The sequence below is a fragment of the Pieris brassicae genome, chromosome 6, assembly GCF_905147105.1.
Source record: "Pieris brassicae chromosome 6, ilPieBrab1.1, whole genome shotgun sequence".
NCBI lineage: Eukaryota > Metazoa > Arthropoda > Insecta > Lepidoptera > Pieridae > Pieris > Pieris brassicae.
The window spans coordinates 9,492,677-9,509,155 of NC_059670.1; the positions used below are offsets into that span (position 1 = coordinate 9,492,677).

Here is a 16,479-nt window from a genome sequence, read left to right on the forward strand (position 1 = left end):
TTGTTATATGCGTATTTAAAAGCACAATATTAATGCTGCTTCAAACAATAGCCAGCATTTCTCTTATTCCTTCCTCATTATACTCGCAATTTATATATTTCTCGCGCTTTGAAGTGAAAACTATCAACTATTGCTAACCTTATAATATATATATATATATAGTTTTGACGACGCATTCGAATAAATTTGTTCTAATACGATTTTACGTGTGTTATATTAAAGTATTAACAATACAATTATGTAAACGTCTTTGCGGCTGTATATTTACGAATAATGAGAGCATACATAACTAAACCATGTTAATATATATGTGTGAATGAACCATTGAAAATCCTTTAGAATAATTTTAAAGCTTTTAAGTAAACGATAAGTTTCTTTTTTAGTATGCTGGCATTTTACAGCTAATTTTTGTGGAATTTCATTCTTTAGAAAAGAGCAGTGTTGGCCTAGTGGCTTCAGCGTGCTACTCACACCTTGGGTTGTAGGTTCGATCACCGGCTGTTCATCAATAGACTTTCTATGTGCGCATTTAACACTCGCTCATATGGTGAACGAAAATATCGTGAGGAAACCGGTATGCATTAGACCCAAAAAGTCAAAGATCTGTCCGACCGAAACATCTACTCGTCTAATAGAAATTATCACGAAACATATACAGACCTAAAAAGGTTGTAGCGTATAATATATAGAAAAGAACAAACTTGTTCATATTATTTATATTCTGAATGGTCCGGTTTTAATTTTATTCATTAAATTAAATTGTTAGCCTACATACAAATTTACTTTTATAGGCGAACAAAATTTATATTGACACTGAAAGCGGGAGTCGTGAAAAATTACGGTAATCGCTGGATCCTGCCCACGCACTACCTCGTCACAGCGTTCTTAATGTTGGATAAAATCCACGAGGACGCTCTCGACCTAGTTATGTCTATTAAAATTTGATATTCCTGTTATCAAGTAACTTTGGGATAAAATATCACAGAATTAAAAGATTAAAGTCGAAGGTAATATTGAAACTAATGTTTCTAAAGAGGTTTAGTAAAGGGATGTATAAAGTTCGATACGTATCTTTTAGAAAATAATAAAATAAAATTATCAATATATATTTTATTCATATAGGGATATTTTCAATTATAAACCTCAGTAAAAAAAATATGCTTCTAAACATAGCGGCCGATCCCGGCTTCGTTAAACTCGTTCGTTAAACTTATGTTACTCGGAGATAATGTAGCACTCTTGAATTCTTGAAATCGGTTCAGTACTTTTGATTCGTTAGTATAAACACAAATCATTTTATAACATTTGTATAGATATGAACTTATTTGTTGGTAATTACATATTAATATTATTTCCAAACGTACGTAACGTATAGTTTCTAAGTGTTTTTGAAAGAAATAAGCAAATACTTTCTAAGACCACACGTCGATTAGTAGGTACATCGTCTTTCGGCTGTTTAATTGGAAATATTATGTTTTTATTTCTGAAATGGCTGTGGATTTCAAACTGTTACACAAATAGAATTACGGCTTTATTTCAAGAGAAAAATTTCTTTTTCTTGTACAGTCACAAATACTAGTTTGGTAAGGGCGAACAAATTCAGAAAAAAGTTCACAGATTTCTAAAGAAGACTATTATGGCTAGCACATGTCGCCGAATGTCACCCAGGGACATACGTAATAATATGAATATTCGCTTTTCAACCATATGTTCCATATTACATTCTGTATGAAAAATTTGAGAGTCCCGTACGTACCTCCTGACTCTAATATTATCCCAGAATATTTTCTATACATTGGAGAAAACTAAAGATTGGAATGTTAGGTCATATTTCTAGGTTATTGTGTCTGGGCAATAGTAATCTTGACATTGTTTGTAATTTTGGATGAGGAGTAACAATTTCTCGTGCCATTGGCATATTTCGGCAATTACATCACGAGATGCGGCCTTCTGAGTGATTTATTGATATTAATGTTTGCATTTCCTGTTCCATTGTATTTTATGATTATTTTATCAAACATAATATACTAATTGAAAGTTAAATAGTTTGGTGGCATCAAAGTAAATCGTTGTAAAGTTTACAACCTTTATTACTTAATTGTGCGGATGTTAAAAGAGAAATTAAATCTTATTTATCAGCAGAAATGATCAGCTGTGCGTATGCATTGCATGACAGCCCCACGGCAAAATCAACATGATGATAGGAGGATTTTGTATATTATAGAAAGTTCATTAATAATAATAATAAAGCCCGTTTAATTTCAAATCATGACAAAAAAGATACAACTTAATTTTTTTACATTATTTTATTTATCGTGTTACGTTGGTACACAAACATACATGTTATGTTGGTAAATTCAGTACCGTCGATTGGAACCCCTTCGCGGGTAAAGGCTTCCAGCTTTTTCCAACTGACTCTCTCCGTGGCATTCTTTTACCATTCGCTTCCTGTTACTGCTTCCATTTCTTCTGTCCACCTTTTAAAGGGGCGCCCTCTTCTTCTTCCCCTTGGTCCTTTCCATACAGTTGTCTTTTAATTCCACCTTTTATCTGTGTATCTTGCTATGTGCCCCGCCCATTGCCACTTCTGTTTTAAGATATTGTAAGAAAGCTCATTACCAACGATACAACGGTATATAATATGTTGTGTACATATTTTTGTATATGTTTTACCCGTATCGTTACATTAAAAAAATCTTAATGACACCTGTGTGAAGCTAGCCTTGTGAAATAATTTTATGATATTTCTATTCGTATAGTTCGATATATATTTTTTATGAAGTAATTTCGTTGTTACGAAGAACGAAAATAATAATTTTAGTGAGTCCCCGGGCAAATTCCACCCTATCTCCACTTGTCCTTGTCGGCAGCGACAGCCTACTAACATAGAAAGAACTTTACGCTTTTATGGAATCTGATGGCCGTGTAATGTTATTTGTTTTTTAACGGTTAGATCTGTTGGACTAATATTTTTTCTATAGAAATATATTTCCATATATGGCAAGACGATCTGTGCCTTCCAATAATAAACAAATATTACCGGAATATTTTTATGGAATTATTTTGTATACCGCCATTTCCTTCCCTTCTATAACGCCGAGATTTCTCAAGTTATATTTATGTAGTTTGAAATTTATAATCATTAGTCAAGTCCATAATTAGTTTTGCGTACCTTTGCACCTGTTTCAAATGTGTTGTTATAAAATTAATAACTAGATAACTTTATTAAATTCGTGTTCGTAGTTTTTGAATTGATCAAATAAACGTCTTCTTTTAAATTTTATCTTTCGCCTTATTCTACGTTAGTAGAAAAAACGACACTAACAATAGAAAAAAGGTATTTATACAAGTTTTATTATAACGCATTATCTAGTTAAAATATCACAAATTTCTACATATGTATGTATATTAAAAAATCTGATAAAAAGTATACAACTGCTAAATATTCGATTTGAAATATGGAATAAATTCATTATCTTACGTTTAACTTCTGAGTAAATACCTTTGGTATCCTAATAATAAAAGATCTCTCTTTGAAAACAGATGGATAACAACCGTATACATTTTGCTGAATTGTAATCATATTGGACACGAAAACGTCTTGTCAGACAATTTGTCTGAAGGTCATAACATTTATCTGCAGAGTGCATTTCTCGTCTTAGATCTTGGAGTTACATAATGCTGCAGAACGATGTCCTCGGCTCAGGGTAGCTTGGCCAAGGGCGGCCGTATCGATCGAAATTGGATCTAACTCGTCCCTCCCTTTCTCTCTCTCAATGACACGTAACTACGCAAGAATTGGTTGACTGTTTGCGAAATATTTACTATTTCCTAACGCGAGTTTCATGAAAAATATTTATTTAAGACTGTTTTGACAGTTGAATCGTGACTGTGCAAACTTAGTACGCGAATTCTAAAATTAATTGTGACAGTTGATTATAACGACGAATCAAACTGAATCGATTTTACTTTTGATCGTCTCTTCTCACTCTTAATTTCTGAAGGTTGGGTTAGTGGCGCCGCACAACTTCCTCCTTCCTTCTCCTTTGTCTTTGGCAAGCCTCTGCGTCTGGGTGACGGTAAGACCGGTTAGAGCCTCTACCTGATCGGTCCAGTGAACTAGGGGACCATCCAAAAAGCGAATTCTTTTAATATTTCAATGAAAATCAAATACATTTAGATATTAAAAATACTTGCGGTTAAAGTGGGGTGTTAATCTCACACGAATTTGTTCTTATCTACGAAGTCTAAAAAAAGGTCCGTTGCAACTACAAACGGACGCATTTCCGAGTTAATTATAATGTTTAGAACATTCGTACCAATGACCTTAGAATGTATTCGCAGCTGACCTTTTATATTAGATCTGCAATGAACACTGAAGGTGATTTAAGTTAATATCGACAATCGCGTGATGATAAAAGGCGATTTTGCGCTAATAAATTCTATTGTAAGAGTTTCGAAATTTGTAGCAACAGCGGCGAAAATTGAATTAGTCGATATTTTGCTATTGCTACACGGACTGTAATACTTCAATTTACATTTGAGGCATAAAGTTTGTGAGGATTGCGTTAAAATGATTCATAATGACTAAATGTTTGTATGCAGATAAACTGTTATGGATGCCGAGTTAGACCGAGTTAGTTAGTTAGAGAGATTCGGTTTAGTGGCAAGGGGACAACAAATGTTATAACGTATTTAGTATAATATTTTTAATTATATATATTATATTTTTAATTTAATTCAATTATCATACAGAAATTGACACCAGCAGTGTCATGCGCAGTTTCATTTATTTAATCGCGTTGTTGAACTGTAAACGACGCATTCATACATTTTGGCTATATCCTTCAAACCGGTTGAATTGTTTTGAAAAACAAAAATGTATTATAATATCGATTATTTCCCTCGCTTATAGGGTAGAGGCAGCTGTACCCGAGTCAGGATGCAATAGTTATTTATAATATTCCAAGCTATCAAGGCCGTTGTGTGTCGGCGCCAGCGATGAATGAGTCGCGTGTTACAACAGAACCCGTCATTTGACTATAGTCTATTCTTAGATTTCTTCTCAGCGTACGAGAATCATGACGTTAGGCGTTTTTATACACCATACGTAAAGTTTGGTTGTTTGAAACTGATATACGTTCTAGTCCAGTTGAATTCTCAACAATTTGATTGTTAAGGGGGCCGATCTAATTCAGCTGAACTCAACGTGAGGACTTAATACTGAAGCTGACCAATTTGGAACTTTTAAAATCTCACAAAATTAAATTAATATAAAAAAATCTTATTAAAATTATTTGGAATTTGAATTTCAGTTCATTATGTTTTGAAAATTAACTTACTGTGTTTCGTTAATTTCCTAGTGATCTAAAATCTACGTTTTAAGTTTCTTGAGTGAAATTATTTTTTTATTTCATTTAGAAAGGCTAAAGGACATATTACGAGACTTAATGGAAAACACTGGTATAATGGGAATAAGAATGTTGTACGACAATGAATTTTTCTTTTTATTCTCAATTAACACTTGTATGGAGGGTTTACGTTATGGTATAGTTTGACGACGTGCACTTAACAACCCACACTTGGCCAGCGTTGGTTAATGGTCTATAACTACTACTGTACAAACACTTGTGATGGGAAACTGATGTAAAATGATCGTGATTCATGTGCACTTTTCCTTATGTGTCGATTTTTTCAATAATGTCCTGATCACTGTTAACATATGTTTTAATTGATTTGTTTTGTCTAAATAACTATATATCTTATCTATTTTTGCAGCTTAACTAAAAAAAAATTCTCACAGTGTTTGCCTGGAAGAGCTAGTTCGAAAGCGGTATGGCCACCAGTTGCCCTACATATAATTTAATTATGTCAATTATATTTCTGTATGCAACGAAACGAAATCAAATAAATAAATAACATTTATTGCTGTGTCTTAGTGACTTGTATGTTTAAAACGTAATGGATGTCGACCTATTAGAGTCAAAATTCGCGCTAAGTCTCGACTGTAAATCTTAGTCTAAAGCGTAGATGATTGATGACCTGTTTGTCTATAGAAAATTAAATACAGACAAATTTCCCTAAGTTCTGTTTGTGTGTATTAATGTCAAATAATTCTCTAATAGGTATGTCAAAGTGAAGAGAATTTTTCCTCTTATCTTCTAAGATAGGCACGGATGCATGTGTGTTAAAAATGTATGCCTAATGTAAATGTTACCATTTTAAGCTGGTCTATAACTAGGCGCATAACTTCATATAAAATCGTGTATGAAGAAGACCAAATGTGTTCTTTTTTTACTTTGAACTATTAAAATGTATGTGAAAGCGTATTCGCTGTATTAGTTTTGAATGGTGCAATTAGCTGCAAGTCGAAATTACGAAAGGAACAAGTGTTAATACAAATACAGCTCGTGCCAAATACAGCATATTGCACATTTAGTCCAAAATAGATTTGTATTAAAACAATACGAGTCGGGTCTTGCAAAGTAATCCTATTCAGTTTACGGCAAAACGTATTTCTAAGTTAATCATTTTTAAAGACTACTAGTATCAAATGATTAATAGAATGCAGGAATGTGTCTAATTCTTGTAAATTCGTGGTAAATTCTTCGTCTAACACCATAATTGGAACGCACAAATGATATATTTGTTTCATTTAGCTGTTATATACAAAAACTTACGATATTTGTGAATCGAAACAGTTTACCTTATTAATGGGACCTTGGAGGGCTATTTATACGGCAATGACTGATGAATGATTAATATCTTTACAGAACCAAAGAAAGACAAATTGGAAAATGGAGGTGAGCTAGTGAGACCCGAGAGGCCGAACTCGTTGTCGGCCGGCAAGCTTCCGAGGCGGATATGTTATCAAGGAGACGGTGAGTCAAGCTACTTAAGATATGATTATCATCGCATACCTAAGCTAAGTACACTTTAAATAGAGAATACATAATCTTTTATTTATGCCAATAATTAGGGGAAAAACTCGGTTTAAAGTGTACTTTGTAGACACACGAGATATTTGTTTGTTCACATAGGCACCGCAAGTATTTTCTACCATTTTAGGCTAATAATCCGGCCCTAGGTTCAATACTAGCATGTCGCCAACATACCAACAGGGTAATAGACAAACAAAAATACTAAATAGCTATCACAGTATCTTTATCGTGTATTATAACTTTACCCATATAACATAGTTCTATATTCGAACCAGTCATATTGCAGATTTTCTGTAGTGTGTATATTTTACCGTGGCTATAATAAATTCGTGATTTTTACTTGTATTTTTAAAAGATCGAGAAAGTATAGCCATACTGAGGTATATAAAAAGGTCATTCCATTTCCTGAAGAGATAAATTAAGGGTTATTAACGTGAATCTTAAATAAGGTTTATAGTCACTGAGGAATCCTGGCGCGGCTCCAAGGTCTCTTAGCAAATTCCCTCGAATGTTCTATTATTGTTTGGGGATTCACTGTCAATGTTGTTTAATTATGTGATTATATTCTTTCGCGAAATATTTCTCGCAATCGTGCGCTGTGACCTTGCTTTACTAGAACCAGTGTCATCGTTGACTCCCACTATTATACACGTGTCACGTTATACGCTTGTAGCACGCTTGCGGTGTCTGCGAAAATCCTTTTGATTTATTAATTTACATAATATGCCAAACAATATAATTATAATATACATACTACCTTTTTATTCCAAGCCCTAATGGGACGTATTTGTAAGTTTGGTTCATAGTTTTATGTCAGAGGTAACGAATCTTCATTGCCTGCCTAATTGAGGTTTGTGCGCGTTATTTACGGATTTTACATTATCATGTACGCTTTTGGGAAAACAGTCTGCCAGCTTCGCTAGCTGTACTTGATTGCTTATACAATGATCCAGTTTATGTTTATAGATGTCGCCACTCAATCGTAACATTGATTACTTCATGAAATGCTTGGCCGGTTCTAATTCGTCAATTTTACGATCCGTATACGACTGATTGCTTGATCTTTTGTGCTATTATTAAAGATTTATAGGTATATATCACATAATTATTTAAATTACACTGTACATGTCTAAGGTATACTATTCTATGCTAAGTGCTTTTGTATTCCCGGATTTTTTTGTCCTTGATTGGCAATGGAAGCGCTAGAACGTGATCAACACGACAATGAAAAGTTTTGGATCCACCACGGAAGCTTTCTAAGCCGACATTTTTCAGCGCGAACTTTATTATTCCAGGGGGTGGGTATGGTGGTGGAAGCGATGGAACGGACGGCAGTTCCGAGGAGCAACTTATGCTTTCGGAATTGCCGGAGCCGCCCATCGCGCTATCTGAAATAGGACCCATTCCGCCTCCGCCCATGTTCAGCTCGCCAAGCCCAACACGGCATCATCACCAGCATCCTTTGCCGCATCCTTTATCTGATTGTAAGTAGCTTTTAGCTTGAACATCAGCACCCCTATTTATAAACGTACTATAAGGCTTATATAAATAAATAGTAAAGGGGCCACAAATATGTTAAAACAATGTTTAACTTATTAAAGCTTTTAGTGAGCTTTTAATTTACAAACGTAATGTAGTAACTTCAATGGTGTTAAAGGAATTTGTTTTTGAGTATGTATCACTGATTGTGTCCAATAGCCAGGAACCCAAAAAAAAAACATTTTTTTTCCTCTAGGTATAATAAGGCCTTCCAGTGCTCCAGTTTTTGTAAATAATTTAACGCTCGATGCACTGATTCAGTGGCATTATTAAATGATACAAATTGTCTGTAAAATGGTATTAATAATGAATTTACATATTAAAAAGGTTGCTTGAGTATTTGCATATAAATTGCTAAACATATGAGGGTTTTTATAATATAAAGAATTCGGAAGAAAATTAATCGTTACATCGTTATGTATTTTTGGGGTTAATTGTAATTTTTGACTTTGTAATTTTATATTACTTGAAATTCTGGGATATCATACTCATTGACGTCGCATCGTATAGAATACAATATTTATTGTACATAGATTTATCTTTAAAGATAATAGCTTTTTGATTACACTAGTTGTATGTATTTCATTCAAAAATACATAAGTATAAATGTAACAAGAGCAGTGTTGGCCTAGTGGCTTCAACGTGCGACTCTCATCCTTGAGGTCGTAGGTTCGATCCTCGGCTGTGCACCAAAGGATTTTCGTTTTATGTGCGCATTTAACATTAGCTCGAATGGTGAAGGAAAACGTCGTAATGAAACCGGCTTGCCTCAGACCCAAAAAGTCGACGGCGTGCGTGAAGCACAGAAGGCTCACCTTCACCTTCTTGCCTATTCGATTAACAAATGATCATGAAAAAGATACAGATATCTGAGGCACAGACCTAAAACGGTTGTAACTCCATTTTTTATTATAAATGTAACAAGGCAGTAAGTAAACCTAAAGTGACTTCAGACCTGTACACAAAAGTTTTATGCAATTTGTTTAAATCATAATAAATTTTCTGATATCTATTTAAAATGTAATATTATATATCTGACACATTTCTAATAAATGTTTCACCTAGCTGAAGATGAAGACGACCAAGACGATGATGACGTGGAAACTCCAATAGACATGTCCCGAATTGAGGAAATCCCACCGAAGGAGCCAATATTCAACGCGGTTCCACTCAAATCGGCTCTAAAGAAGCGACCAGCCCCTAACGCGTCACCCAATCCCACGCCCATCACAACACCGCTAGCACAGCGACAGGATCACCATCATGCCACATTCAAGTCAGTATAACTTTAACTAAATTTAAATATTCAGTACAGTTAAGTAGATTGATAAATAGTTTTTGTATACAGGGATTTAAGAACTTCATGTAGTCACAAATTTAAACCGCCCGTGATGGATTATTTCATTTTTGCAATTTTTTTATGATGAAATGATTGGTTGTTTAATTATACGTTTTATTACATCACTTGGCGCACAGACGGCCGCCGCCGAAAACAAGGATCCGCATATGGTAATAGTCTCCCGTTATCAGTGTTGTCGAGTCATTCAATCACACTCACCCACAACCCACATACAGGCACACTTCAATACTCACACCACGCACTCATACGCACACACGCGTATAGATGCGCGCACTCACACATGTAACGGCCTCCCAACGGCTACGCTTTTGCATCGTGCAATGCACGCTTTTACATTGTGTCTAAAATATACTAATACTAATTATTAATTGCCATTTGAGTTTTGTTAATAATATTAGTTTTAGGTAATCTAATTTTTGATGTTTCTCGCATTTCGTTGTTGTGGTGTAAATAATAAATATGGATATTCATGATCAAAATTTTATTTTGAACTTAAAATGTTCACGCATCAAACTTTCTTAAACAAACATTTTATGTACATATAGTCTTTGAACAGATTATTTATTATTTATATGATAAATATAATACAGTTATAGGATATCGAAATATGTTCTTACTACATCTATAGTACATAAAAACAACACAAACTTCGACACTGCATGCCACAGAGCAGTACGCTTTAGGTGTTTGAGTTTCAGTAGAAGACATTAGTCTTGTGCATGGACGTCTGAAGCCATAGATATTAACTTTCCTCTTTACTCTGTAATCTACCATTCAATATTACTTTAATTTATTCAAAAACATGTTAGAAAATTTTAGATCTTAATTGCGTTGTAATTCAATTAGGGTAGGGTTTACGTGTCGTAGCTGCTACGAGCAGTAAATTTTCTATTTAGATTTGTACAGAACTTAAGATTTTAAATGTAATATCAAAAGCAATATATTCTTGTTGCTAGTGACAAAAAATGATAAAAGTAGTTTTATAATGAAAAATTAAATATATAAAAGCGTGTCCAAAAATATATAAGATCTACACTTGAAAAATATTAATTTCAAGTATTTCTTTAAGAAAAACGTCCCAACGATGCTTTGACGCGCTCTACTTATTTTGCAATAAAAATGCTGTCATTGTAATGTTTAATAAAAAGAGGCGAAAAGGCAGCAACACCGAGAAAGTTTCCGCAGTTTCTTTACCGATTTAAATGGTACTGATTTCTTGTATAAATTTCTCTCTTGAAACAAATTTATATTAAATATCTTCCTGTAATTAAACCACCCTAGAACGCTATTCAAGCCATCTCAATGACTGGAGCCTAGTGATTAAAATCGTTATTAAATACGCGTCTTAAGTACGAATGTTTTGTCACATTAACGTATTCTATCGTATAACGTTATCTAGTTAGTATTAATAGATACCTACAAAAGACCCGAAGATAACTACAAAATATTTATAATAAATGCTTTTCCCAGTCTCTTTTCTTTGGTGTGCTCTATGGCCTACGTGGCCGCAGGAGATATTATTTTGACCCGATAGAGGAAATTAAGTATTTTAGTTAGAAATTTAACATTACCCATTTAAATAATAAAAGGTGTTATCATCACATTCACTTTCTGTATTTTATATTAGTTAAGTATTAAGTGTTTATCATTTAATATTTTTTTTTTACAAAAACTAATAGAATATTCTGTTTTATTAGCACAAACAGTCGGCCGATACGTCTAGCCAACACTTTAGAAAATAAGGAGAACGCTCGTCCAGTCCAATGGGAAGGTGAACATCGCGATGATTATTCGAGCGATTCGGAACGCGTCGCTGCGAAGCTCGCGAGGAAGGAAAGTCTCAATATCAAGTTGGCTTTGCGCCCCGATCGACAGGAACTCATTAACAGGTATTTATTTTGTCTACGAAAACCTACAATAGTATAAATATTCCGAATTTTTAGCAAATATATAAAAATTGAACAGCGAATTGTATTCTTACACGTAACAAATATGTTTTTAAATCACATGATTAAATGTTAAAATTATGTGTTGCCAGCTAATGTTATAACAAGCTTGTCAAAGTATTCAAACTTCAAAATTCTGAATTACAAAACTACACAATTCAATTCACGAACTACAAAATTCAAAATTCTGTAACGGTTATATACTTTAGATCATATATTCTTGCGAAAACCAAAGACAATAGTAGAATTTATCTTAGTTTTGCTTATAGTAAAAGGGGTGGTGTAATATATATTTTATATCAACCCATGCACGTATATAGAATAGCAGGTGTGAAGCCTTCGGTGTTTACACATGATAAAACGATACTCCGGTATTCAAGAGACAATAACTGTGTTATACACAAAAAACTGACACACAAAGGAAAAAAATAGACATTGAATATTTTATTCATACCTTTTACACAGCGTATGTTTTCATGTATTTTAATATTCTTTGTATCAAAAAGTTCAATGTTCTAGGCGACTGAAATCGATTTGCTAATTGCCACTTAACTTTATTTACTTTGATACGTTAAATTGCTATAGAAGCTTTTGAATGTACTTCGAAATAAACGAGCTTTAAGTTTTTAATACGATTAAAGTTCCAGCTTTTAATTAAACCTGCGATGTTCATTAAAACTTGTTTGAAATTATTATGGGATAAAAATAGCACGTTACTGGGTTGACAAGGGCAAAGAAGTTTATGAAGACTTGCTTTATGTACTATGTATAATTTAGCACTAAACCAGCACCCAATAGGTAGTATATAATATGTGTTTACAGTGTTAGAGGGGAGGGGGGTAAAATAAAATAAAAATCTGCACAAAGACACAATTTAACATTACGATCTAGCTTAACTTAAGATTAAGAAGTAATTTAAAACTAACATATTTAACTAAAAAGGATATTTAACATAAGATAGTGTCCAATGACACTACTTACAGTCTCTATTAAATAAATAATCTTTACTTTTAATATAATATACAGTTACATTGTACAGCTGTTACGATTTCCTAAATACGAATGTCATTACTGAACGATAGAGATTTTTTTATTTCATATAGTAATATCGTCGTATGAAAATGAGAAAACTTAGAATGAATTAATCCCAACGTTGCTGTTTAGATGGTAACATCAAATTCTCACAATTAGCAAGTATAAATATAAGTAAAATTCAGAGTGGAGATTAAATGCTGCCAACAAGCTCAAATACGTTGGCAAGAGTGTGAACATTTATATAGTTTTAAATTATTTGAAACATAGTTTTTTTATGGTCTGGTAGGGTAGGGTCATATGTTTATGACGACGACACGTAGTTTTAGATGGTAATGAAAATAGATTGTGTGTTAAAACAAAGACAAAGTGGCAAAGGTGTGAGTGACAAGTATGTTTAGATGTTTAGGTTTAGGTGAAAACTACTGACAAAAACCTTCAGTCTCACGCTGATTAAGACTACTCTAAATCACTCGAAAATAAATATAAATATTAAATCAAATAAATAATAAATCTTGGATATATGTATTCAAGAAATGCATATAATATTTTTTTACTATAAAATGATACTGCTTTAGTGACTTTCAATTATTTTTAAATTAGCAAACCAATTACCAAAAGGATGGCATCGCACTCGCGAGCCCTCTGGCATTCAGAGCGTCCATGGAACCATGGCCCGGTTGTTTTTATATAAAAAAGTCGTTTTAAGAGAGAAGACTTCTATGAAAAGAGGATATTTAAAATATAGAGAGAATATAGCACAAATATCCTAGAATTAATAGTTATGATAGCCTTGACCAATACCTAGAGAATGACTGAACAGTTCCCTGGGATATTTATTTTTGTTTGCAGCGTGAGTACGTTTTGTTTCCTACTTCCGTACGTTCTTGGCACTGACAATGTTGTCTATTATGCAAGTGATATTATGATAAAAACTGGATTTTGACGCGACGACTGATGGGCGACCGTAGTTCCACGTTCAATTACGTGGTTAATTAATTTACAAGTCTAGGTTTCGGGTTTTGGGCCTGGGCCAAAGTTTGTGTTAATCGGACATTATTAACATGTTTTCGGCCTCGGTGGGCTTTGGCAATTTTATAGGCCAGTCGCCAGTGTACGTAGGCAAGTGGGACGCGTTTGTTATGCCATCTGCACAGGGGGGGTTACGTCAGATATTTTTTCAAGATAAAATGGTTGATAAAATGACTCACGGTTGTTGATAAAGTGATTTTGTGATTGAAAGTGATACTTTTAAAATAATAATTCAAGTACTGACCTGTGGTGGCAACAATAATGAATCTTGGTTGGTGGAAGTTATGACTTAGTTGTGATAAACTCTTGCGCAGAAACATACTGGTGGTGCAGAGTGAGCACGAGCGTCAGGAATCGTGGGAAGCGATTGGTGCTCGGCTGATTCGACGACTGTCCATGCGGCCCACTGCTGAGGAACTGGTCGAGAGAAACATCCTTAAAAGTAAGCTCCTTTTTTCTTGATATCAAAGCCATAGCAAATAGCACATTACGAGGTAACTATATATTCCCTGTTATCACTTCACCTTTATTATGTTAGGTCCCAGACAACTGACACCGCGACAGTGTAATGACACTACTGTCATTAAATTTTATCTACAGGAAACGCAAATGTTAATTTTTCTTCTTTAACGGGTTTAATTTTAATTAATTTGAAATATAATATAATAAACGACTCTTTAATTAATTTCAGGTCAATCGCCAGCTGAAGAGAAGAAACAGAAAGAAGAGAAGAAAAGATATCTTCTACGTAAGCTCAGCTTTCGTCCCACGGTTGATGAGCTTAAGGAGAAGAAAATTATTCGATTCAGCGACTACATTGAAGTCACTCAAGTATGTATTTTTAGATTTGGTGACATGACATTGACTAGCTGTGGACTTTATACGACTCATATACATAGTATCCAAGCCAATATATATAATAAAATTATATAATTTTATTTCATTAAAAGTATAGACGGCTTCTAAATTAATTATTTACAAACTGGGAAACGCAACACAACTTTTAAAAGTATGTACGCTGTTGGACTATTTTTGTAACGTTTGAATTTGTGCGCAGGCGCACGACTACGACCGTCGCGCGGACAAGCCGTGGACGCGGCTGACTCCCCGCGACAAAGCCGCCATCCGGAGGGAGCTCAACGAGTTCAAGAGTTCGGAGATGGCCGTGCACGAGGAGAGCAAACATCTCACTAGGTATTTTGGACGTTTCATTATGTTTATTTAATATATATACATTTAGGCCATTAAACTCTCTTGATACGCTTAATACGTTACATTAGGTAGGTACGTACATACATACGTATAACGTACAACGAGCTTAGTACGCATATGCCATATGACACGTTTTTGACTGAGTCAATATGAAATCTTAAATGGGTTTCATTGCATCGTCAAATTATAATATTTAAGTAGTTCTCTACAGCGATAATTATATATGTATTACATTTGTGTATGTGTATGTTGTACGATTCTTGGTTGTGCACGGATAACGGTCCGGATATACGTTCAGGGTGGGTATACAGGTCTCATAAGAAAAAATATAAATTTTGTTTTTTGTTCCTTCATAGTCAATAAATTTTGATAATCTAATATTCAATCTAACTTAAGACGTATGAATTCGAAACTATCGCTAAAAGCTAGTACATAACAAACACAACTAGTAATAGTTTATAATTAAATTACCAAATAAATCTTAATATATATAAATCTCCTGTCACGATGTTTATCCGCGATGGACTCTTCTAAACTACTTAACCGATTTTAAATTAAATTGGCACACCGTGAGCAGTCCGGTCCAACCAAGAGATAGGATAGTTTAGATCTTTCATTATAGTCGCAATTTTATTAGATTGCAAATTATTTGTCTATAATTAATTGACAGTCACAATTATCTGTTTAATCCAAAAGATTCTAACAGATGTCGATACTTTTCGACTGGATTGAGTAAGTAATCAAGAGATGGCACTGCTATGGTAAACCGACAAACGTGTCATATAAGCTACAATTCAATATCATGATTACCACGTGTTATTGAGGAATTTATTTTGTAGTAAACGAAATACCGTGAAATTCAATTATTTCAATTAAATAATTATATTAATTCAAATTATAGTGACGATAATACAGTGAAATTATTCTTTCGTGTCACGGTATTAAGGCTAACTAAAACCACATTAAGGAGAAACGAAGTTCGCGGGGCAGCTAGTAAAGTATATAAAATTCTTTCTTCTTTACACTTTAAATTATCACTGAAATATACCTTTATGATCTTTATTTACTTTTGTTCGAATACTTACCATCTTCCACAGTGGAAGAACCAAATATCCAACATCTCCAAATAAGTGGTAGTCCGACGAAAAAAATTGTACCTATATAATAATCTTTGAACTTTGAAGCTACATTGAATAAAAAATTACCCTGTCAAAGTTAATTTTCTTTGGCAGATTTATTATCATACCTTAACCATTAAAACTACGAGTAACCTATTTATCAAGGGGTAAGAATTTAAGTATTTTATTTTTATGTGTATACGTTCGTACACGTTGAATGTATACGTAAAACATGGACGATCATATTTATATATCCGCACGTATACGTTCCCGTACGTTCGAATCTATTCAAGCGTTTT

At 33.7% G+C, this 16,479-nt stretch overlaps 1 protein-coding gene across 4 annotated transcripts in view; it reads left to right on the forward strand.

Annotated features, from left to right (window-relative positions):
* LOC123711291 (phosphatase and actin regulator 4) overlaps positions 1 to 16,479 on the forward strand; it is a 39,571-nt gene that overhangs the window by 21,113 nt on the left and 1,979 nt on the right. For 3 of the 4 annotated variants that reach the window (XM_045663804.1, XM_045663805.1, XM_045663802.1), the window contains 8 exons: positions 6,774 to 6,881; positions 8,237 to 8,425; positions 9,546 to 9,756; positions 9,957 to 9,989; positions 11,538 to 11,729; positions 14,165 to 14,292; positions 14,542 to 14,681; positions 14,908 to 15,044. In XM_045663804.1, coding sequence (XP_045519760.1) covers positions 6,774 to 6,881; positions 8,237 to 8,425; positions 9,546 to 9,756; positions 9,957 to 9,989; positions 11,538 to 11,729; positions 14,165 to 14,292; positions 14,542 to 14,681; positions 14,908 to 15,044 — 1,138 coding nt within the window. The remainder of the gene's footprint in view (positions 1 to 6,773; positions 6,882 to 8,236; positions 8,426 to 9,545; positions 9,757 to 9,956; positions 9,990 to 11,537; positions 11,730 to 14,164; positions 14,293 to 14,541; positions 14,682 to 14,907; positions 15,045 to 16,479) is intronic. The other variant, XM_045663803.1, reaches the window with a different exon arrangement.